The following is a 26386-nucleotide window of genomic DNA, read 5'->3' on the forward strand; positions in this document are numbered from 1 at the left end:
TGGAATTCATTCAAGGATTAGTGGTTGAAAGAGTAACCTTGGGTTGTATTTTACTGCTGGATTCAGGACCAAATGGAAATTCTGAGCCTGCATTTGCTGATGGTGAGGCCAACGCGGGGGCTATGTCTGGAGGTAGCCTCCTAATTGGCTGCTTCTATATCAATTAAGGTGGAAGTGTGGGTGTAGCTTTTGGTTATGCTGGTCCAATCAGAGGGCCTGCAGTTCTGAACCCTCAACAGCTCCAACCAGTGAGGTGGAAGAGTATGTACTGCTGAGGTAGGTTGTTAAATCAAGAGGGCATCTCAATGTGGAGTCATCCTCAGAAGAGTTTGTTTAAAATGAAAACTCCTGGGCTCCAAGCAGGTAGGCCTCTTGAATTGAAGCAGAATTTGTTTGGCCTGTAGGTGTGGGATTTGTGACTGCAGCTAGGACATGGCCCCTTGGATTACTGCAGGGAATTTGTTCAGGTCTCTTTCACCACTGGTAAAATTGTAGAGGGCACCTAAATTACACATAATTGGGGTCTTAGATTTGCTACAATGAGGCCATTCTGCATCTTGTTTTCATGTGTTGCTTTCAGATGCTGCTGGGCTTTGATAGTACTTTCTAGTTTTATTTCAGAGCCCAAGCAAGTTCAAAATTTGCTTTTACCTAAAGTACGTTCACATATTAACTGACTGCCTACCTGCAGTTCCATGGACAGGCATTCTATCTCCTTGCTCGCTGCTGGGAAATTGCTAGGTACATATCAAACAGCAATCCCAGCACAGCCTATTGTGCTATTAACCCCTGTTCTGGCTCAATGTTTTGCTACTTTATTACAACCTACTACCAGGGTGTCTGCATTGTGTTCCTACCTGTCTCCCTACACACTGTTGGGTAACTTCGTCTGTGCAGGAACTCTCTGTGACAGCTATCCCTGCATGGCACCTCAGTATTTTCCTGGTCTGCCTGTCTTCAAGCCCACCATCCTGAGAAGGGGAAGCTTCTGCCCTAACTTGACATTTAAGATTAGATTGGATGTGGTGGTGAGATGAGGAAGTGGGCTGGGAAAATGTAATTCCATGCAGGGAGGGTAAATACTGAGGCTGTAACTTCCACATACCTCCATGTACATCCATCTCTTACCTTTATTACTAATAAATAATATAATATCGTCAGAACTTTTCTCATCCTATTGTTAACTTATGTATACCTCACTAAAGTTCTCCTAAAATATTTACCACTTTGTGTTTGAAAACAAGGTGGGAATAATTGTTTGCTTTATTCTGACTTAGTGCATCTAATAATGTATTTTAACCTAAAGAGAAGCAGTAAGATGTCCTGAACTGGGCATTTGATGAGTAAGCATCCTGTTTTGTTTATGTTTGCCAGTTCTTTTTATAGATTAGTTTAATTTACAGTACACAGTGGTGCACTTCCTGTCTCCTGACCCCACAGCAATCATTCATGTTTCCCCTTGATAGTAAGCCTTTATCCTGAAGCAGCCTTCGCAGACAGTAATTTATTCAACTTATTTTGCTGTATTCTTTATTCTTCTTTTTATGCTGACATTCAGAACACATTTTATGTATTTATATTTTATATTCTATTGTTATTTAGCTGTTTGGCAGTGAAGGTGACTGCATTGTATTGGATTACAGCTAGTGGTAGGGAATTGTGAAGCAAACAGCTCATGCTCTTTTATCTTATTGATATAATGTTGGATTTCTTGTTCTATTCTAATAATTATTTTATAAAAGGAAACATTGTTTTCTGATTTATGATTTACAAGTGCTTTTTTTTTACGGTAAAATATCTCTCAAAATAAATGCTTGCCCTTTTAGAGAGAGACAACCTACTTCCCCATGTCAGAAGGAAGATGAGACTGGCAGAATTACAGTGCTCATATTTGTTTCTGATGATTGATGGAGTCATAAGTTTGTGGCCATATTGGAGCTAACAATTTATAAATCTATAGCTACCTCTGTAACCTAAAAATGTAGACCTGTTAAAATTCAGGGTCACACACGTTGCTGTGACTGCTATGTTTCATGTAGGTAAATCTGTAATCAATCTCAAGAGAAAAGTGTTACATAATATTAGAAAGCAGAAGTATTTGTGGGAAATGAATGTCACTGATCAAATGCATCAGTTATGAAAAGTGCCGTGATGTAACTAAACACTTCTTTATGTAAATGAAGATATAAAACTTACTGTGCTGATGTCTATATTTTATTGGTTATCTTTGTATGTTCGTCTGGGCCCTTCACTTGTCAATCATTGTGTGAAGAATCTGACATACTTTTACTCACCCTTTTTTAAAAAAAATGTATTTATAATAGCATTACGTCTATCCCATGTAAATATATGATTAAAGTAAATGCGTATTGGTCAGCTAAAGCAGTAGTTGGAAAGTCAGGTTCTGTTTTGGGTACCCAGACTGCCTAATTTTAGTGGACACTGAGGAAAGGAGAAGGAATTATGTACACAAGGTAAATCCAAGGTCTTTTAAGCCAAACAAGTTCCATGTTAAATGGCACAACTGCCAGAAACTTGCAAATCCATCTAATCTGCCCCAGCTTGTATCTGTTCCAATTGTAGGGTACCTGCATTCCAGTTTATGATGGCACAGTGCCCATAGCCCCTCCATCCCTCTCCCGCTTCTCTCAAACTGATACACATTGCTGGCGACTTTAGGAAAAATGCACCTAAAGGATTAGAAATTTGTAGCAAATTGATTAACTTTGCTTGTTCCATTTAAGGTTTGCCATTCATGCAGAGGTAGATGTCATGTAGCAGGAGGTCCAGTGACACAATGGATTATGTGATTTTGAGCCAGAAACAGGATTCAATGACAACTTAATGACTGAGGGAGGTATTTTCATAACATGGCCAACCAAATTGAGTATCGCTTAGGAATCCTTTCAACAATTGCAGTGGTAAGAGTGGGAGACAGTCCTGATGTTTTTTCGTATGATGGAAAGAAATTGGAGCCTGTACCATCACTACCCATAGCTCCAGGATACAATGCGTGCATAAAAATATATATTGCCATAGCAACACGGACTCAGTTGAGGCTGGTTGGCTTAAGGTTGTACACCTGGTGAGGATCGGATTGGTATCAACAGTTCAATGCCCGTTTCAGCTGGGGTAAATTCAGGCTGATCTGCCTGCCCAACCCGTGCTGGAGATCCAGGCCGTGTAAGTGATTTACCTTTAAGCAGTGAACATAGGAAAATGTAATCTGTAAACTCTGTCATCACCCAATATTGATCATTCAAGTATTTACACAGCTCAGTTTGAAAGCACTTGTTGAGAAGTCTGGATTCAAACTCCACTTCAGAAATGTCACCAATCTGACATTTCGCTACAATGCAACATTGACAGATGCACCAGCCTTCATAGGAAGCTTTGAACAAAAGAACCATGTCCCATTCAATTCAAAAAAGTAAAACTATCTTGGCTAACAGTCTACCCTTGACCATCGCTTCTAAATTCAGATGGTTGTATCTTTCATTGCTGTTTAAAGGACTTTTTAAGGGCCCAAGTGGTCTTTCCCTGTGAAGTAACTTCACATAGGCTGATATCACATCACCAAAGCCATCCTTTATTTACACGAGGAGAGCCCTTGATAGTGATCCAGCTCACAGAGTGAACGAGGTGCCTGACACTCATGTTTTTATCTATCAGTTAGGGTCCCTTGATTGGACCAGATTAACAACTCTGGTCAAGGACCACATATTCTCTGAGGTTACATCCTCCCTGCCTGAGTCTGAAGACAGAGGTACATTCTTTTTCTTGTAGCTTCTCCTGGGGCATTTTAGCACTGGGTTAGGTCCCTCCAACTCCACCTCTGCCATGGGCAGTGTTCAACACGCAGTAGCTCACTCTGTGTGTGCCCAGAGGTCACAGAAGAAGCTCATTCGCTTCAGGTAACAAAGGTGCCAAGGCGACCACATCTGCAATGTCCATCTCAGATTCTGAGGTTCCTTTGATGCTTGATAGAGAGGGAGAACCCAAGGGTTCTGGAATAATTGGAAAGGCTTTTGAGAAGTTGTACAAATTTTGCTCCCACACCATTTCCAAGTTTTCAACTTTCATACGATCCGTGGGCTTGTTCAATACTGTCGCCTCTACCTGAACTTAAATGTAACTGACCTCGCATCAGATGTGGCTGTCAGAGACAGTAGTAACTGCCAATGCTGTAGTCTGAGATAACAAGTTGGAGAGCTGGATGAACACAGCAGGCCAGGCAGTATCAGAGGAACAGAAAAACTGACATTTCGGGTCTGGACTCCTCTTTGTTCTGAAGAAGGGTCCAGATCTGAAACGTTAGCGTTTCTGCTCCTCTGATGATGCCTGGCCTGCTGTGTTCAACCATGCAGGGCCATTCTCATTAAACTTTGTCCCCTGAAGTAAACTGTCTCTCTTGCTTGGTGGAGTCTTGTGCCTGGCATTGGCGTTCCACTGTTCCCCACAGACCTTCCCACACCAGGTCCAGGAAGATTATATTTAATCTGTTGCAGAGTTTTCTCTCCACAAGCAACTCTGCTTGAGCTATCCCAAGATAATAAAATGTGAGGCTGGATGAACACAGCAGGCCAAGCAGCATCTCAGGAGCAGAAAAGCTGACGTTTTGGGCCTAGACCCTTCATCAGAGAGGGGGATGGGGAGAGGAAACTGGAATAAATAGGGAGAGAGGGGGAGGCGGACCGAAGATGGAGAGTAAAGAAGATAGGTGGAGAGAGTATAGGTAGGGAGGGGATAGGTCAGTCCAGGGAAGACGGACAGGTCAAGGAGGTGGGATGAGGTTAGTAGGTAGATGGGGGTGCGGCTTGGGGTGGGAGGAAGGGATGGGTGAGAGGAAGAACCGGTTAGGGAGGCAGAGACAGGTTGGACTGGTTTTGGGATGCAGTGGGTGGGGGGGGGGGAAGAGCTGGGCTGGTTGTGTGGTGCAGTGGGGGGGAGGGGATGAACTGGGCTGGTTTAGGGATGCAGTTGGGGAAGGGGAGATTTTGAAACTGGTGAAGTCCACATTGATACCATATGGCTGCAGGGTTCCCAGGCGGAATATGAGTTGCTGTTCCTGCAACCTTCGGGTGGCATCATTGTGGCACTGCAGGAGGCCCATGATGGACATGTCATCTAAAGAATGGGAGGGGGAGTGGAAATGGTTTGCGACTGGGAGGTGCAGTTGTTTGTTGCGAACTGAGCGGAGGTGTTCTGCAAAGCGGTCTCCAAGCCTCCGCTTGGTTTCCCCAATGTAGAGGAAGCCACACCGGGTACAGTGGATGCAGTATACCACATTGGCAGATGTCCCAGGCCCCAAGATGACATTCCACATTAAGCAGAGGTTCACCTGCACATCTGCCAATGTGGTATACTGCATCCACTGTACCCGGTGTGGCTTTCTCTACATTGGTCAGCTCAGTTCGTCCCCTCCCCCCACTGCACCACACAACCATCCCAGCTCTTCCCCCCCCCCCCCCCCCCCCAACCCACTGCATCCCAAAACCAGTCCAACCTGTCTCTGCCTCCCTAACCGGTTCTTCCTCTCACCCATCCCTTCCTCGCACCCCCATCTACCTACTAACCTCATCCCACCTCCTTGACCTGTCCGTCTTCTCTGGACTGACCTATCCCCTCCCTACCTCCCCACCTATACTCTCTCCACCTATCTTCTTTACTCTCCATCTTCGGTCCGCATCTCCCTATTTATTCCAGTTCCCTCTCCCCATCCCCCTCTCTGATGAAGGGTCTAGGCCCGAAACGTCAGCTTTTGTGCTCCTGAGATGCTGCTTGGCCTGCTGTGTTCATCCAGCCTCACATTTTATTATCTTGGAATTCTCCAGCATCTGCAGTTCCCAGTATCTCTGCTTGAGCTATCCCTGTAGTTGTATGAGCGGTTGTCCTATAGTCAAGTAGGAACTGGAAAAGTTTAGTATCTAATGAATCTGTAGGCTGTTTCTTTAAACCTGTCTGCAAAGTTTGAACTACTGTTTCTGCCAGACTAATGGTTGATAGACGGTATGGAGCTGCCTTTATGTGTCAAATACGGTTTGACTTAAGTAAATACTCAAATTTCCTGCTTGTAAAAGATGGCCTGTTATCTGTGACCAACGCTCCTACAAGTCTGTGTATTGTAAGATATGCTTGCAGTTTCCAATTTTAGTTCCCTCTGTTTGATGAATAAACTCTATGCATGTCCAACTACTTGGAGTGGGCGACTAAAATGATTAAGAACATTGAGACAACAAAAGGGCTTGCATGGTTGAATGTTGGGGAGCTGCTGGTGACAGTTTTGTTCTTGTTGGCGCTCTGTGCACTGCCTTACTTACATGGCTATGTTGGCATCCAATCCTGGTGACCAGATATAATTTCGGGCTAACATCTTAGTTTTGTAAACCCTTAGATAACCCTAGTGGAGTTCTGTCAGTATCTGGTGGTGAGAGTCTGAAACTTGGATACAGGCACAAGATGACTTCTCAATGCAAGTTAGCAACATAAAATGGCTTATAGGCTGCGGACTTTATTAATTCTGCTAGAGCAACATAAATCACGAACCCTCAGACCTCTGCAAAAAAAGATTAGTAGGCAATGTGCCTTTCAGAATACAGCAGTAACCTGATAAGCTAGAGAAGTACCTACCGCTCTGACTGACCTTCAAGTGCAGGTTCAGCAGCTCTCTGTAGTAAGATAAAAAATGATCTAAGTGTAGTGCCATAAGTTGTTTACCAGTTAATATCATTGGAATTAGTAACTGTCAATGAAGCATTATTCTATACTGATCGGTAATTGTTTGAATATACCGTATGATCACGCCTTGTAGCCTGCTCTAAGAAAAGTATACAAATGTCTTTGTATTAACCTGTTGTGTGCAGCTCTTCCGATGAGTACAGAGGTGCTCAACTTCTGTGTTTCCAGATGCTCTGTACCCGGCCGTATTGAGAAATAAAGAGTAAAGCCTTAAACAGCCAGACCGATTGTGAGTGCTCATTGGTCGATTGCGGAACCGAGAGACCGCGCCGGGGTTGGGATTTTCATGGACAGTGGTGTAAGAGCCTTGAGTCCTCCACTATTGAGTATAGAGGAATTGGCCGGCCAGACGTGAGTATTTTCTCCATCTGGTTTTCCTCTCATTCAAGTTGTGGTGGACTCAACCCTTCGTTGCCTATAGTCTAAGTCCAGCCTGAAAAAGCATCGGTCTTGGAGAGATAAGAGGGAGTCGGCAACTCCACTTAATGGTGGGGGACTTATGGTTCGGGGTTCTGAGATAGAGTCAGGGACTCCAACACTGAAAAGATAAGAGTGAGTCGGGGACTCTAACGTTGTGCAGTGGGAAACAAAACAGACTGGTCCAGGACCTGAGTGTTGAAGACTTTAAATGAGTCGGGGACTCAAATTTGATCAAATTGGCATTGTTTAAAGCGATTTCCAAATTAGTTTGTGAAAGACAACACGAGGGAGTATTGCGATATATTATACCGAGACTGCCAAGTTTTTCAGATGTTGTGAAGGTTTTGTGGAAGTCGTTAGTTTGTTGTTCATTTGACAGACTGTTGATTAGTGAAAGTTTTAGGTCGAGAGTATAAAGGAAGGCTGTTTAAGATGGGTAATAATATAGATAAGACAGACAATCCTCTTCTTCGCTGGTGAAACTATATGAAAAGTATCCGGAAAAATCTGAAACCCTGCGTAAACTTTCTGGCACCTTAAATAAGAAGTTAGGTGATGAACAGTGGCCACTAGGCAGCCCCAAAAATGATCAATTGGTTAGATCAGCCCAGCAATTGATTTGGCGACGAAACATGGGCTCAAAAATGAAAGAATTAATTGGGTTGTGTGACAGTTTTGTGATGAAAGCCACACACAATCGGTCTTAAATTCATGGCAGGATTCTGCCACCAAATTGGGAATTGCATTGACTGATAATGGTACCATGAAATCAATTGAGGTCCTCAAAAACGAATGTGCTCGAGTCAAACATCAACAGAATCAAAAAGAGAAGTCAGCGGTGACTGACAAACAAAAGGAGCTGAGTAGTTTGATGCTTGGCTTTAGCTTGGGTGCAGGAGACAATGAAAATTTCAGATTTGGATGATTGGTGTTCCTATCTGCGCCTCGCACTGCCTCCCCTTCCCCCATCCCCACCCAACCCACAAGTGAACCTTAATTCCCCCCCCCCCCGCCCCCGGCGATTATAGTCCCCGCCGGATCGACATATCAAAGGCCTCCCCCCCCCCCCCCCCACCCCCAACCCCACTAACCCCTCTTCCATCTGTCGTACAACCTCCTGCTTACCAAACTGTTGCTCCACCCAATCCCCAAATCCCCATTCTTCCCCTGCAGCTGGCCCCTGTTGTTCTTCCATCTGGACTTACCCCTGTCACCACCGTTTTTCCTCGTACTCCTCAGATTCCCATCACTTCGGTGGCTGCTGGTCAAAATGCCGCTATCCGCGGAAGCCACATGAAATAATGTCCATTCTCAGTACTGCTCCGGATTTCCACAAAGCTCCTCAACAGTTTGCTGATTTCTTAAACACCACGATCAAAGTTTATGATGGGACTGCCCAAGACCTGTGGGCCCTTCTCCAACAGATCCTTACCCGCACTGAATGTGTTGGTCATAATGACTTTACTGCCCTCGCCAATGCCGTGGCTCAGGATCAGCAGCGACAGGATGATATCCTTGCTGTCGCCTCTGCCATACTGGCAAAGCCTATTGACCTTACTCATATCCTTGAACTTCTCCCTAAATGTAAGGAGTCTGCCAAGGACTTCCTTGAACGCTTCTGGGAGTGTTATGAGTCCTATTCTGGCAAACGGTTTTGAATTTTGGTGTTGCCAATGCTAAGTATAACTCTATGTTACTGAATTGTCTGCCACCCTCTGTCGCCTCTGCAGTTAAGACAAATAACTTAGACTGGGTCAACGCTAACCCCAATCAACTCCACCGTTCTATTAAGGCTCTGTGGAAGTACCCGGGCGAGGACAAAGCGCCGACCCGCGTGAATTCAGAATTTGTCGTCCAAGAAGAGACTCCCCAACAATTACCTATGCATCGTAGTAGCGGCCTTCCACCCTTTGGGGGCCGCGGTCGCGGATATGGCCGAGGGGTCCCTCCCAGACAGGCTCCTCAGAGCTATTTCAATTGTGGCAACCCTTACCACTGGGTTCGTGACTGCCTGACTTGTGGCTGCTTCATTTGTGGCCATCCTCTCCATTGGGCTTCTGATTGTCCCCAAGGGACAAGGAGGGGGAGCCAAGGAGGCAGGTGTGGAAATGGAACTTACCCTCAGGATAACTGGGGGAACACCAATAACCACCCTCGGATACGATCGAGAGGCAGAGGATGATACACTATTTTTTCGCAAAAGACCCCCTTTTCCCAGTGACTGACTAACTTCCCTTTGAAGTCTATATCTCACACACAGGAACCTACAGTCTTACTGAAAGTCGAAAAGAGATGGTATCTTTTTCTAATTGACACAGGAGCCTCAATGTCCTCAGTGACATGAACCTTCCACTCTCGACAAAGACTCAAAAGTTATCTGGCTTCCAAGGGGAGACCCACAGGTATCCGATTTCTGATCCGGTTTCTGTCTATTTCCAAGGCTATTCCCTAGACCATGGTTTTGTGATTACCACTGCATTATCGTGCAACCTAATGGGACGGGATCTGCTGTGCGCCTTTCAAGTCAAACTTGTATGTTCCCCTGATAGTGTCTAACTTGAGTCTGACTCAGCTGACCGCCAACTGTACGTGTCTACTGAACCCCAATGGTGGTCACCTGACCTTAGCCTTCAAAGTTCTGACAGTCATGTCACCCTAGCCAATGATTGGACAGGCCAAGACCACTCCCTTGAAGATTTCTTCAGGGATTTCAGTGGCACCAAATGGACTATACAGATCCTAGCTCTGGTTACCGGGCCAGAGGGTGAAGCAGACTGCGTTCACATACCTGCTCACCTGTGGAAACAGGCAAGTACCTTGGCACCTCACATCACTCGGAAAGTCAATCCGCCTTACCATACTGAAGACCTGGGCCATTTGGTGCATCGTACAATCACCAAGGCTGATCCACATTGCCATCATCTTCAAACGTTCCCAGAGGGGATGACTGTCCTCTATTATCCCAATCCTATCACTCATCGGGCCACACTCCTCCAGCATGAAAGTCGGGATGTCCTTGACTCGGTCCATCCTGATGTATGGGCTGAAACATCTTCCCATATCGCACTTACAAAATGGGAACCCATTCAAGTTTGTTTGAAACCAAATGTCACTCTGCCGTCTATCCGCCAATATCCACTGATACCACAGGCAATACCGAGCCTCGCTGCTCTGATTAATGATTTTCTTTGCCAAGGCATCCCGGTCCCTTGCCAGTCACCCTGTAACACTCCAATTACGGCTCTGAAACTTGGCAAGCTAAACCAGTATAGATTAGTTCAAGACTTGACTTGAGAGCTATCAATGCTACTGTGTAGCGTCTCCATGCCCTAGTCCCAAATCCAGCTCATAGTCTAGCCTCGATACCATCAGATGCTAAAATCTTTGCTGTTGTTAACCTGCAACATGCTTTTTTTCTCTCTCCCTCTCCATGAAGACAGTCAGTATCTATTGCCTTTACTTTTAATGGCCAACAATTGATGTGGACTCGATTACCTCAATGCTTTGTACATTCTCTGACCCTTTTCTTTCAGGCTTTACAAAAACAATCGCGTTCCGTCACTCTTGTCTGCGGATCGACATTAATTCAATATATGGATGACCTCCTTGTCGCTAGTCTAGATGAGGAATCTAACTGCTCGGATGTCATTCTCCTCCTTAGCTATCTGAAACGTCTGGGTTATGTTGTCTTTCCTAAGAAGGTCTTAACAGCACAACACCAAGTAAAGTTCGTAGGTTTCACCCTGTCAGCTGATTCACCCTCCCTTGAACTCCTATTTTACTCCTATTGTCACCTTCCCAGTCCCACAGACCATGAAACAGGTTCACCAATGGCTGGGCATGGTTAACTTCTATCAACAATGGATCCCTAACGCGGCCCTCCTTGTTAAGATGTTGACCCCTTTCACTTCCTATGAAGGGACCTTCGAACTCCCCTCAGAAGGAAAACAGGCCTTTGATGAACTCAAGCAAGCCTTGTCACAAGCTCCAGCTTTGGGAAGACCCCCTTATGACAGACCTTTCCAACTTTACTGCACTATTCTGGATGACTGTGCTTCTCGGTTCTCACCAACTACGTGGAGTTGGATGATAAACATCATCCGGTTGCCTATTTCTCTACTAAACCTGACTCTGTTGCCCTGGGACATCCCTGTTGTACTCAAATCCTTACCGCTATTTATCTCAGCTTATGATCTGCAGAGAACCTCACCCTCCAGGAGGACATTGTTGTCTATAGGTCTCAATTGCAAACCCAACATTTGACTGCTGCCTGCCAAAACCGCTATGAAATTTACCTCCTCAGTAACCCCGGCTGACTTTTAAGCACTACCACAATTAATCCTGCTGATTTCCTTGTGCATCCCCCATCACCTTGGTCCACTCCAGATCATGATTGTTTCCTCCTTATTAATGAGGACATCCATGTTCGCCCAGACCTTTCTGATGCCCCTATCCCAGATCCTGACAACAATATGTTTACTGATGGTAGCTCCTCTCTTGACCACATAGGTAATCGCGTCTTGGGCTGTGCGATAGTTGATGATCATGGCTCCGTCCTGGAATCAGCTTCTTTTGAAACTCCCTTTTTTCCCCAACAAGCTGAACTTTTTGCCCTGATCCATGCCTGAATTCTCGGGATGGGCCTTTGTGTGAACATTTACACTGACTCCTGCTTATGCCTTCGGAGTTGTCCATGATTTTTGTCAACTCTGGAAGAATAGAGGATTTTTGACCTCTTCAGGAACCCCCATTTCTCATTGCCAGCTCGTTTTGGACCTTTTAACCACGCTCCTGCTCCCGAGACAAGTTTCTGTTATCAAGTGTGCTGCCTATTCTACTGGCCAATCCCCTGTTGATAGTGCTGCCGATGAGGCTGCAGAAGATGCCTCTCGCAGCCATCTTATGATTGTGCATAAAATGATGAGTCAGACTGAAAGCTCTGACAAGAGTGAGTCGACCTCTGACAAGCTAATGCCAACCATTCAAGATGTTGCTGCCTTACAGGGGGATGCATCTGAATCTGAGAAGCTGCTGTGGTCCAACGCCGGCTGTTATTGTAATCCTGTTACTAAACTCTGGACCACTCCGGCTGGTCAAATTTGTATGTCTAATGCCCTTTGGGTCATTGATGGTTTGTGTGCATAATGCTACTCATTGTGGTGCTCACTCGACTTCTGACCTCCTCTTGGCCACCTGGTGGCACCCTCGCCTCCAGCAAATGGCCCAGAATGTCAGTGTTCGGTACCTCACCTGCCAAGGACATAATCCGGGCAAGGGTGTGCCTTGCCCGATGGGGCAGACACCCCTTCCTGAAGAGCCCTTTTAGACCCTTCAGCTTGACTTTATTGAGTTGCAAAGACGTCAGCATTACGAGTATGTTCTGATTATTGTTGATGTTTTTTCTCAATGGGTTGAGGCTTATCCTACTTCTAATGCTACTGCCAAGACTGTTGTAAATACTTTGCTCTAAGAAATTATTCCCCGTTTTTGGTATTTCCTTTTTCCGGTCCCTTGACAATGGCTCCCACTTTACTGGGGACATCAATGATGAAATATGCTCTCATTTTGGAATCCGCTACCAGCTTCATTGTATGTATTGCCCTCGGGCTGCGGGACTCGTGGAGCATTGTAACCAGACTTTGAAAACTAAGCTTGCTAAATTGACTTCTGAGACCAGTCTCTCCTGGGTTCAGTTGTTACCTCTGGTCTTATTCCATCTGTGCTGCACTCCTGCAGGCAAAACTCGCTTAGACCCACCCAAAATCGTTTACGGTCAAGCTTTCTGCATGCCCTGAAATGATGCCTCTTCCCCTGTTCATTTCCACCACAAGACTGAAGACATGTCCATCCATGTTCTTACTTAGAATAAAATTTTGCGAGGTCTTCACTCCCAGGTCCGTGCTGCTTGTGAGAAGCTCCCCTCCCTCAACACTGTTCTGGCTGTTGAACCTGGCTCCTTTGTTCTCATCAAGAATTGGACGCGCCATGCCCTCCAACCTCGATGGAAAAGGCCCTTCCAGGTTCTCCTCACCGCCCCCTACTGCTGCTAAGGTTGCCGGGCGCTCCACCTGGGTTCACCTCCATCATTTCAAGGTCATCGGTCAAGTCCCTTACAAGGGGGGATTTGATGGAGATGGAGACGATGAGGACCTGGGAGACGAACCACAATCAGTTGGTAACAAACCAGATTCTTAAGAGACAACCAAAACTGCACATTTCAAACAGTAATTCTTCTTCTGTTTTAGGTACCCTAGCCCTTGCTCCAGGACGACCATTACGGTTAAGATCGAACTTACCCTGTTACATGGACCGTCATCATTGGTATTAACGCTGAAGAAGGGACTATTTACCAATGTGATCCTGAGCAACCAGAGACTATGTAGCGTTTATGCCGAAAAGGTATCGTTGTGTGCGAAGAGACTGATTCCTTCGATGCATGGAACGAATGACTGTCGCAATGGCCAACTGCATCAAGAAGATTGGATAGTTCATTTGCAGGACGAGTCTCAAAGGTCTTTACCCTGGCAAGGTGTCTTATGCCAGTTTGATTTCAGCTGTATTATGGGCGGCCCTGGTAAGCCTTGCCCCTACCTAAAGAGGTCTGAATCTGCACGCCGCAAAAGGGAGAAGAGGGAAATACCGCCTTTCACTAACAAATTGTTTCTTCAAGCTCACAATAAAATGTTCGGCCGGGATGAGGTGGTCTGCTATGCCGTCATGTCTGCCAAGGACTCCTTGACCCCTTGCCCCCTTGCGCGACCCAGTGACGGAGTGTGAAAATCTTCTGAAGGGGCACCACCGCGTAACGTCTCCTTTTGAATATTATCTTGCCCCCTCCGCCACCTGTCTGCGTAACCCTTTCAATAGGTCTGGAATATCCTACCCAAATTGCGATAATGGTACTGGATGGGGATGTGCCAAGGTATTGGTCACTGAACACATCATGTGCGCCTTAGTTAAATGCGTAAATTGCTCCTGCTCCATGACAGGATCCCATGTCACGTGCACCTGCCAGCAGGAGAAGTGCGTCTCTGCTGGTAAGGGTGTCACGATCCTTTGTGCCACTGGCAACAGCACCCAACTAGAAATTAAAACAGCCAACAAGACCAACTACTTTGCATTCTGGAACTGCACCAACTAGAATGCTGGTCCTTTCGACGATGTAGCTGGGGAAGATAATCCACCAGTTTGTATGGGGCTCAGTAGTAACGGGAAGGATATGAAATATTGCTCTGGCGTTATCTACACCAAACCTGGATATTACTTTTTTAGCCGAGGCAAGGCCACAAATTTTCTAGTCTAAAATGAGACAGACACCCCTCGTGCCGAGGCAGTAGGGACACTCTTCCCGACCACTGCCCCCTGTCCCTCTACTTGGGAATGGGGCTGGGGTCCCCTTACCAAGCACGCAATCTCCCCTGAATTTTGCGCAAAGTGGCAGGGGCCCAAAACTTTAGGTGGCAGTAAAGGTGATACCTTGGGCTACGCATTCCTGAGTGTGCTTTCCCTGGGCGGGGCTGCAGGGATCATCAGCCACCAAGACCGGAATTACCTTATCTGTGGCCTCACCGTCCTGGGCAATGAGACAGCCTTGGCCTTGGAAGGGGTTAAGAGCGTGCTCTCGGAACGGCGCCTGTTCTCCCAGCAAAACTGCTCTGCCCTTGATTACCTACTCGCCAAAGAGGGCGGGGTTTGCACTGTAGTAAAAGGCAAATGCATGATGGGTGTTGTTGACCTCACTGAGAACATTACCAAACATGTGGATAACTTTTGTCAACAAAATGACAGAGGGCACATGGGTGGGGAGATTGGAGTTTTTGCTCATGGTACCACTGGTTGCTCAATCTAGCAATGTATCTTGGTATCATTTTAATTTGTCTTTTTGTTGGTATTACTATTGTTAAATGTATTATTGCTAGACTAATGAATTCTGTTTGTGATATTGGTTCCCCTCAGAAAATGCTCCTCCTCCATCCTGGTGGTGCCCCCCACTGAGGGTGTGAAAGACCAGTTGTCCACCCCTGCCGCCTCCTCTGAGGCGGACAAGTTGGCAGGCCCTGGCCTCCATCCGCTTGGACTGATCAAATCTGTGCTCTCCTGCCCTATGGTGTGGTCATGTGGTCAAAGTGGGGAGATGAGAGTCTGAAACTTGGATACAGGCACAAGATGACTTCTCAATGCAAGTTAGCACAACAAAATGGCTTCTAGGCTGCAAACTTTATTAATTCTGCTAGAGAAACATAAATCACGAACCCTCAGACCTCTGCAATGTGCCTTTCAGAATACAGCAGTAACCTGATAAGCTAGAGAAGTACCTACTGCTCTGACTGACCTTCAAGTGCAGGCCCAGCGGCTCTCTGTAGTAAGATTTAAAAGTGATCTAAGTGTAGTGACATAAGTTGTTTACCAGTTAATATCATTGGAATTAGTAACTGTCAATGAAGCATTATTCTATACTGATCGGTAATTGTTTGAATATACCGTATGATCACGCCTTGTAACCTGCTCTAAGAAAAGTATACAAATGTCTTTGTATTAACCTGTTGTGTGCAGCTCTTCCGATGAGTACAGAGGTGCTCAACTTCTGTGTTTCCAGATGCTCTGTACCCGGCCGTATTGAGAAATAAAGAGTAAAGCCTTAAACAGCCAGACCGATTGTGAGTGCTCATTGGTCGATTGCGGAACCAAGAGACCCAACTGTGGCTCGATTTTCAGAGGCATCCTTTGCTTAGGACAATCACTTTTGCTCTCAGTAATAATATGCCATCCCATACTCCGGTGTGGTTCTGCTGGACCTTAAAAGACCCAGGTGAACTGCAGAGAATATGAGTCCCCTGACTGGGGTTGTTAATTTGGTCCCAAAAAGATTTCATTTTTGATTTATAATAGCACTTTGTACTTCCCCCATCACCACTAGCTGTTTTCTAATGACAAGGTCAGTTGTAGTGCCTGTTTGAAGGCCTAATGGGCTTCAGCTAGCAGATGCTTTTGCACGGCTACATCGTTAATCTCACATACCAAATGGCCTTTCAGCATTTTATTAAGGGTTCAATCAAAGTCACATGCCTCTGCCAGTCATCTTAACCTAATCAAAAATCCTGATTTGCAATCCACTGGTTCTTTAATTGCCAAGTAAAACCATTCCATCTCAGAATTAGAGGAGACTTGGGGTCATAATATCCCTCGACTACATCTGTAAGCTTTGAAAGATGTTAGTATTTGGTGCCCCCAGGTAAGTTGAGCTCCTAGTAACTGAAAAAGCTGCAGGGCCACAAGCTGTCAGGAAAATTATTCATTGCTTTTCATCTGTCCCAATGTCATTTGCCCAGAAAAATGTAACACATTGTTTCCACATACAGGACCCAGTCTTCGATGGCAGAATCGAAGGAGTCAAGCTTCCCTAGTAATGGCACATTGCCTGAAATGCTTACTCCAACTCAAACGTGGCTGTTGAGAGTGAATTTCTTTAGGACCATACTTCACTGAAATAACTCCACAGAGGCTGGTATCCCATCACCAAGTCACCCTTTATTTACACGTGGAGAATCCTTGACACTGATCCAGCTTCCTCCGAGCCAGCCCTCTGAGTGGACAGGATGTCCGAACATCCTCTTTTTCTCTGTCAGCCAGGGGTCCTTGCGTGGACCAATTAACAACCCCAGTCAGGGGACTCATATTCTCTGCAGTTCACCTGGCTGACCTCGTTAAAATCACTGCAACCTGCTCCTAATTTGTATGTTCAAATATTTATATCACAGCCCCAAGATGGTGACTCCAGATATCACATTTCAATTACATTGAAATAGAGACCGCATGTTTGCAAAACTGATCAAAAGACTTTACCACCTTCCAAGGAATGCGACTCCCTCCTATCTCCTGTTCTGTTAACAAGGCATTACAAGGATCATCTGAGATGTTCAACTGTTACAAATGTGCTTTAAGCATTATCATGTGAAAAGTGGGATCCCTGTTCTCTGAGAGCTTTCCAGAAATGATCTAATCATGCTATTCTTAAAGTAATTGCCATTTTTAAAATCCTAATGGCTGTTTTAAGAGGGAAAGACACATGACAAGTGAACTCCTTTTATGTTTAAGTCATGTTTCCTCACCAGAGCTAAGGACAGCTAGCTGAGATGCTGACAGATAAGGCCTCACTGGGGTTCCTCCTGTTTCTTTTACTCTAACCCACTTTGCAAGCTTTGGCCCTCGGTTGCTGACTGGTGCCACCCAAGGTTACTCAGACTACAGAAGCGATTTCTTCAAAGATGACCATCTCCAGAAAAGCAATGCAGCCACACATATCTTTAAATTGAAAACATTATGACCACAGAAGGAAAGCTATAAGACCACTAAGTTTGACTTTGAGCCAACCAAGCCGCCATATGACAGTCTGTGATAACAAAGTGTGGAGCTGGATGAACACAGCAGGCCAAGCAGCATCTTAGGAGCACAAAATGGCAGTCTGTATTTTTTAAAAACTTCATGCTTTTAATTTTGTCCATCTAGGTTCGCTACTGTATAATCTGTACCTGTGTGTGTGAATTTTGCATATGTGCATACCTGAAAGTTTGACTGTATGTTGCTCTTTTACTTGCAACAATTTAATTATATTAAAGCTAACCATTTCCTGTTAAACTAAAGAAAAGCTTTGCCATTGATTCTTTTATGATCACAGCATGTAAGCAGTGAAGTAAATTGGTAACTCTCTATCCTTTTCAAACAAAAGCCCTGTTGTACTGAAATAAGGAGACAGCAAAGAGGGGAACCATTTGACTGCTCACCTTCGCATAACAGAATTGCAATTCGCATCAGTTAATTAAATACCAAAAACTTTCATAACTTTCTGAAAAGTGTGGCTAAGGGAAACAAATGAGGTAATTTATTCGTAACCATTTCCAATTAGTTTAACTTACTATGTTTATTTTAGGAAGAGATAGAAAAAGCAGAAAAATAGACAATCATCAATTTGTCATTAGTTGTGGGAAGGTTATTGAAATCTATCATCAAAGTGGAGTAACTGAGCACCTGGACATGTATGAAGCAAAAAATGAGAGTTAATCATGGATTTTAAAAGGGCTGGTTATGTCTAATAATGTAGTGACTTTACTGTGAACACCAACATGTTATCCATTGATATTATCCAAATCGATTTCAGCAAGTACTTCATAAAGTCTAGCACAAGATATTTGCAAAAAATAAAAATGTATGGAAGTGAAGGTATTCCTGTGGTGTGAGTGATAATGGGAACTGCAGATGCTGGAGAATCCAAGATAATAAAATGTGAGGTTGGATGAACACAGCAGGCCCAGCAGCATCTCAGGAGCACAAAAACTGACGTTTCGTCTGATGACGGGTCTAGGCCCGAAACGTCAGTTTTTGTGCTCCTGAGATGCTGCTGGGCCTGCTGTGTTCATCCAACCTCACATTTTATTATCTTGGATTCTCCAGCATCTGCAGTTCCCATTATCACTCACACCACAGGAATACCTTCACTTCCATACATTTTTATTTTTTGCTCTGATGACGGGTCTAGGCCCGAAACGTCAGCTTTTGTGCTCCTGAGATGCTGCTGGGCCTGCTGTGTTCATCCAGCCTCACATTTTATTATCTTGTATTCCTGTGGTGTGGCTTGGCAACTGTTTGAGAGTTGGAGAAAATGTGTCGAGTTAACCTTGATGAATTCAGATTGGCATGATGTGGCAAGTGCCATGGCACATATGTATCAATAGTTGGGTGAATGAATCAAGTTGTAAGTCCAAGTTTCCAACAGTTGCCAAAGTACAAGGTGTAGTACGTTCGAGGAGGGAAAGAGGAAGTTGCAAAGAGACATTGACAGTTGAAGTCATTGGGTAAGGCTGTGTAAAACAGTGATCTTGTAGCTCTCACCCATAGACGGATTGTGGGGTATTTGATTCTACAACTCTCAGCTTGTTTGAATATAGAGCATTCGTAAAATGAAGTCTGTGGCCTGCATAGTGCCATCCTGCACACCCCACTGTGGCCCCTAATTTACAAGGGATGGTTGAGGTGTTGGGTGGCTCCCGCCTCCTTTAGAGTGTTACAGCCCATAAGTGGCAAACTAATGTTATCTCACTCTTTCCACCTTTTACCCACAGTTGTGGGAGACCCAAGTCAAATGGGTAGGCAGCAGCCTTTACCATGACAACTGAGGCATCCTCCCTATGATCATATACCTTTTTAATAAGCCCCACAAAGTCTCAAACCCGCCGCTCATCTACCACACTCCTGTCTGTCCCCATCTCCATTCTCACTGGAACCTCTATTGATATTCCAGATACACATTCATTCCTCCTTTTTAGATTCTGCCTGACTTTCACAGTAGTGGCCACCAACTGAACCTGTAATACTGGGTTGACAGAGCTGCCACCCAATTGGGTTCGTGCCCTGTAAAATCCAGCCTATGACTTTTCCATTCATACTTGCTGGCTATCATGTCATTCCCACTGCCGTTGGCTCTGCAACCACTTTAAAAAATTAAAATAAGGCTTGAAAATTAATATGACAGAACTTTGTATCTGTTTAATCCATTCACATAGACACCCAGCAGCCATTCCACAATCACATCCAAAGTTAAGATTGAGAATTAAGGTACTGTGGGTTTCAATATAGAGTCCGGGAAACTCTGCCTTTACTTTCACCTTTTTCAGTTGAAATGAAATGTGCAGTTTTCCTTTTATTTGTCGTCAAAGTAACATCAAATATGGCAAAACGGTGTTAGCAATGAATCTTTATTGTTGCTATGCAATTTTAGCTTTGGGAATCTCTCTTGGAGAATTCATTCATTAGCGAGTTTTGAGAAGATTTGTAGCTCAGGTTGAGTTTCTGGATGTGAGTTTGCTCGCTGAGCTGGAAGGTTAATTTTCAGACGTTTCGTCACCATTCTAGGTAACATCATCAGTGAGCCTCCAACGAAGCGCTGGTGTTATGTCCCGCTTTCTATTTATCCATTTCCATGAAATTCATTCATTTATCCACTCGTGTGCTCTGCCTGAAGGAATGTTTTTTACCTCATTGTGTACTAAAGCTTTACCGGGAGTTGCTTTCCTGACAGTTTTTGTCAGAAGTTAGCCATTGCCTTTCTGTTTTGGAGTATATGTTAACATACTTGAACAGAAAATGTAAAATGTATTTCTTTGTAACACATTAGCAATTCCCCACAGCAACTTTCCAAGAAATGTTAATTTCTTAATGGTTTAATGCTAATAGCTCCTTTTTGATAGTATTAGATTTTTGCAAATAGCCCAACTATTTTAACCTGTGATCTATGCCAAGTAGATCTAGTTGTGGTTCACTTACGGCATATGCATATAATTGTATCTTTGGTGAGACCAGTACTGTTTAATGGGAAAGCAATAGATTATGTTTAAATTACTAAATAAATATTGAATAAAATTTACTTTAGATTTGTGATTATTAGTACAGCCTGAAAAGCAGCAAACATGGTCCCAGCCCATGTTTGCTTTTGCCTTCCTTTATTATTTGGTCACTAATGTACGCTCTTTTGAAGCAGAAACCCTCACAGTATTGCCTGCATGAAGATGACCAGTGGGCATCATTCTGCAATGATTGCTGTTTGCTTAAAAGAGATCACCCTGACCCGTTGTTCTGACCTGGTATTCCGCTTTCTGTAATTTCTAAAGCATCGTTGACAGAAATGATTTTTTTTATTTTGTTTTGGTTTCATTCATCTCATTTGATCAGCTCTGAGCAAAACTGACATCTCATCAAACTGAAAGGCATGTTTCTGCACCAGATTCATCAGCCTGTGGCATTTAAAAGGCCAGAGTTTCTGTAATACAAACATATTCACCCACCCCTGCCCATAGATATAGTTGTGACCTTTATTCCTTTGAATTGCCAATGTTGCGTCAATTTTATATCACATTTCATCAGTCAGAGCAGAAACTTGCAGGTCCTAGTGATTCAACCATGCTATTACTGTAATGATGTGCAATTTAATTTGTATTGCTGACAGAGGAAAGATAGGACTTTTACATCAACTTTTATTAGTAGGTTTTTAGCATTTATGTGTGTTTATTTTTGAGGGTATTTAGTTCTTTGGGTTGAGGCTCAAAGTTATGAGGAAGGTGATCATTTTTGTCCCTCTTGGCATTCCATGGAGTTACATGCCCAAATTTTCTCCAACCTGACTTTAGCATGCTCATCACTTGTGACGTTTCCACTTTCTACACTTTCTTACCTTACATTCAGCCTTTCTTACTGAGATGGTACTATTTAAAATTGCTGACTTATTTTACATACTGTACATCATTGCTAGCTTTCTTGAGAATCATTTCATTTATGATCTTTACCCTTGAAGAGAGAACCTATATTCTTTCAGATGCTAAAGAAGGCTGCAGCTTTCCACCAGTAGTCAATTACCCAAAAGTTATTTGGATAATATGTGCATAAGGAATTTAAATGAGGGTGACTTCTGAAGGCTATTCTTTATTCTTACATGTTTAGTTAAAAGTACAGTTAAACAAATTGATGCAAATGAACATGTCGTAGTTGGTGTTTATATCTTGAATTTAAATACCATATCTCAGAGAGTGCATTTGGCATTTAAATGCTTTGTGTCCTTTTTCTCATTTATATTATTGAATTATTGAAATGCAATTCATAACAATCTTGTGAATCGCAGGACAGCCTAATTAGCAGGAGTAACATGAATAGAAATCAATAGTAAGAGATCAGTCAAACTAATTAATCTGAACTTGTTCTTGGTAGACAAAAATTGCAGGCCCCAATCGTTGGCATAACAATACCACAAATGAAGAATTTCTTTGATCTGTTCATAGGCTAAACAGGAAAATAATTTTCCAACTAGAGACATGAAATAATATTCCATTGATTACTTTAGTCATAATAATCACTAATGACACTGTCAATGGCAGGGTAAAATACAAATAAGCCAACCTGTTCCTTGTAGAAATCATAACGTTATAGGTAAAGGTAAAGTTGCCATAGTCTGAGCAGACCATAGGACTAGTCTCCTGCTGGAGAGAGATGACTGATGGTCAGTTTCACTTGAGGGATACAGTGTCTCAGGGGAGGGCTGAGGTTGAGAAGGCGGGACTTTCATAGTGATCTCGGCCAGGACCGGAGTTGAACTGGTACCGTCATTGTGCATCACCAACCAACCATCCAACCAACTCAGCTAACCGATCCTAATATTTTATGGTATTACAGCAGATATTTTTGAAGTCTAATAATAGCTTATATCTCTCTTTGACTTCTGCTTTGTGGCATTTTGCTCTTATTTCATAGGTACCAGGCTTTTATTTGTCGGATACCTCCCATAAGGTACACTTTGCCATGATGTGAGCCATAGTTTCCTGACAGGAGATTTCAAAGGCCTTTACTTGTTCCATAAAACTGCAAGTAGTGCATGCTTCATAATAATTAGAAAGACATGAATAGTCTAAAGTAAGGTCGATGAATGGATTGCATAAATGCGTTGTGTAATGTTTCAATCTTTGAGTCAGTATACCTTTAAGGAACATGCTCATAATGCCACAACTGTATCACTGTCTGTGACCTAAGGGCATAAAGCCTTCATTCTTCTTGTTAGCTTGGGATCACTTGGAGCATGACATACTCATGATAGCATGTTGCTCAATGCTGTGTGTTGTATACCATTAGCTTAATATCAATCCAAATACTTTAGGTTTCTAAGAAATGTAATATTTATACTTTAACAGTTATCGGTACTGAATATCTGTTTTGGTTCTTCAGTATTGTATAATCCACTCCCAATTTCTTATGTTACAGGAGATGACCAATAAGCTTGCAGCATTGGTTAAATATCCTGTTGGAGGCAAAATCAATATGCACATCTTAATGTAGTAAATTTAGAGGAAAGAATACTTCACTAAAAATGTGACAGAGAAACCTCTTTAGTGGTTGAATTATATCAATGTTATAATACTTATAATAGGTCTGCTGACAATGACTATAGCATTCTGTCTCGTGTGCGGGTGCATCAATTTGGACCTGTAGCAGAAGCAAAATATTCTCTTTGTTCCACTTTTCAAAAGTGTGAAGTTGCTTGAAAATTTTTCGAAGTTTATTGCTCTGTACTTACGCTGCAGTTATTGTCCCGGGTGTAAAAAAGTAAAAATGCACCACGCTATTTCTGCAAGTAGATTTTCAGTTTAAATTTTATTTATTATCATTAACTAATAAGCAGGTAGAATATTCTGCCTTGTACAGTATGCTGTTAGAAAGCATTTAGTGTTCAGTTGCACCAACAAGCATTCAATGTTCGTAATTTTTTTCCTTTGCAGGATTAAATATTGATCTTCCTTTATACTTATTACCTTTAGCTGACACAGATCTATTGTTAATGAGAGCCATGAACTTATGTTAATGTTCCTATGATACATCAATTGTCACACAAAAGAATTTATTTAAACTAATGCTACTGGCCAGGGCCAGTAGGAAATATATGTAGCTGTGCTTTCCGCTGGAGAATTTTTCATTTAGTTCATTGATTTCTAGCACTGCTACACTACCTGTAATTGTTAATTTATGTGAGAAATGTCACTTATACAGGCTGCTGTTTGTATTTCTCCCTTTGATTGCAGTATTAACTGACCCGAGGAACACCAGTGTGCACATCAATGCTGAATTTCTAAGCAGTTGTTATTCAAAAGAGATGCTGAATCAAGACCCTACCTGTCTATTCACATGAGAATAAATTATTACATTGCTCATAAATGAGAAATTTTGGAAAGTGATTCTTCAAGTGGCAATAAGTTCCTGATTAACACAGTCAAATAGCAAAGCCCATATTTTAGGCTCCAGCTAGGATGTGCCCCACTGTTTTAGTGGTGTGGATAATGCCTGTGCAGATACAAGATTGGGTGTCCCGATTCTAAAAAGTAGATGAAAACTAAAAGTAGGTGAAAAGCACTGCAATTTCTACTCTGAGCAGGGGTTGGAATTTAATAGTAGGCAATTGTTGCCATAGCTATATGGTGCCTATGTAGCAGCATATCTGGTGCATTTGTGTACAACCTTGGTCTCCATACTCATGGATGGATATAATTGCATTGAAAGCAGTTCTGAGAAGTTTTACTCCACTTCCTGTTAGAGGTTAACTAGTGAGGAAAGGTTGAGCATGTTGATTCTTTACTCAGAGGAGTCTAGAATAAGAGGTGATCTTATTGGACCATACTGGATTCTAAGGAGACCTGATCGGGTGGATACTGGAAAATCTAAAACCATGGGGTACAATTAAAAATAAGAAATCTGCTATTTATGATGAAAATGAGGTGCTTATTCTCTGAGAAGGTCATTAAGCTTTGGAAGTCTTCCCCAGTAAGAAGTAAAGGCCTGGTCATTGAGTATATTCGAGGTTGGGTTCAATTTCTCATAGAGAAGGGAGTCAGGAGTTGTGTGGAGTGTAGTGGGAAATTGGAGTGAAAGATTCAAACAAGTCAGCCATGATATGAAGGGTCCAGGTGAACTAACCTCATATTTCTTATAATTCATGCAATAATTGATATCATAAAACTTCAAGCTTAAGGAATACAGTTCACTTCATCATTCAGATTTTCTCTAGGAGGCAGCTCATTTCCACTTTTTCTCGATTGCCATCTTTTGATTTATTGTCATGTGAAAAACTTTGCTTATGAGCATAACAGGCAGATCATAGTAAGGAAGGATGCACAGATCAAAACGACTCAGGCAGAGTCATAACAGGTTACATTGCACAGGACGTATGCCAGGCGAGATCAACATTAGCAAGATCAGCGTTATCTGAGGCTGGAAAGTCCATTCATCAGTCTAATAACAGCTGGGAAGAAGCTGTTCCTGAACCTGCTGGTGCATGCGTTCAGACTTCTGTATCTTCTGCCTGACAGAAGAGGTTTTAGGAGGTCATTACCAGGATGGGATGGGACTTTGATGTTGCCAGCCTTATTGTGGCAGCGAGCTGTGTAAATAGAGTCCATGGATGGAAGGTTGGCTTCCATGATGGTTTGGGCTGTGCATACTGCCTTCTGTAGTTTCTTATGGCCTTGGGCAGAACAGTTGCTATACCAGACCGTTATGCACCCAGACAGTATTCTTTCAAGTTGGTGAAGGTCCTTATGAACATGCCAAATTTCCTGAACTGCCTGCGGAAAGAGAGGCATTGTTGTGCCTCCATGACTGTTGCATCTGCATGGGAAATCCAGGACAGGTTGTTCGTTATCGTCAGTGTGAGGAACTTGACGCTCTTCACCCTCTCGGCCTCAGTTCCCTGTTGATATAGATGGGGACATTTTCTCCTCCTTTCTTTCTGAAGTCAATTATCAGTTCTTAAGTTTTGCCGATGTTGAGAGAGAGACTGTTCTCATTGCACCACATCACCAAGCCCTCTAGCTCACTTCTGTATTTTGACTTGTTGTAAGATATCCGTCCTACTACAGTGGTGTCATCAGCAAACATTTAGATGGCATTTATTCAGAATTTGGCAACACAGCCTACCTAATATTCTATCATTAGACATACTCAGCTATTAGGAATCTGTGCTTTTATCTCTTGAATGCTCACATACATTTAGCACTGTCTTCTCTATCATTTTCCAGTGAGAATAATTTTAGCTGTTCAGTTTCTACCGAATTCCGTTATGGCCTGAATTCACCTTTACTCTCCCATTTTAGTGTCAGTTTACAAGGGAGGATGCCTGTGGTGCAGTAGTAGTATTCCCAGCTCTGAGCCAGGAGATCAGGTTTAAATCTTGCCTGCTCTGCTGGTGTGCAATAACATTCTTTGAACTGGTTGATTTGAAAATATTGATAGTCTGTTGAAAAGTATACCTTAGCAAGTCAAATGTTGCACTGTTTATTCACTGGCCAGTATGCTTTGGAGACAGAGGGTAGATGCTTCCCAGGCCATTGACCGAATCACAGAAATGTCAAATGAAGCCCTTCACAACATTGAAACTGACAAATCACATTTTCCAACCAAATCCTGCATGTCTCGACAAGGTTCTCAATAGTGAGTAGTGAGTAGTGAGAGGACAATTAGAGTCTTCCTGACTTGAAAGTCCAAATGGTTGCCTCACGACTTGTGTTCACCACTTGTCTCTATCAACCACTATCTTGAACAGCCACTGCCCAAGTCTCAGGGTTGTGCCCTAGCGCACACACACACATGTGCGTGCACATTGGCATTTGATACATGCCAACTCATGGACTGGATCAGATTGTATCTG

General features: G+C 43.3%; 2 protein-coding genes across 7 annotated transcripts in view; both read left to right on the top strand.

Moving 5' to 3' along the window:
* Positions 1-15405, top strand: part of LOC125459640 (uncharacterized) — a 36937-nt gene extending 21532 nt beyond the window's left edge. Inside the window, exon 2 of the mRNA XM_048546257.2 lies at positions 13404-15405. Coding sequence (XP_048402214.1) covers positions 13404-13935 — 532 coding nt within the window. The 3' untranslated portion in view covers positions 13936-15405. The remainder of the gene's footprint in view (positions 1-13403) is intronic.
* Positions 1-26386, top strand: part of LOC125459639 (uncharacterized) — a 496378-nt gene that overhangs the window by 244459 nt on the left and 225533 nt on the right. The gene's annotated exons all lie outside the window — the stretch shown is intronic.

Source organism: Stegostoma tigrinum, chromosome 16 (genome assembly GCF_030684315.1).
Source record: "Stegostoma tigrinum isolate sSteTig4 chromosome 16, sSteTig4.hap1, whole genome shotgun sequence".
Classification (NCBI taxonomy): domain Eukaryota; kingdom Metazoa; phylum Chordata; class Chondrichthyes; order Orectolobiformes; family Stegostomatidae; genus Stegostoma; species Stegostoma tigrinum.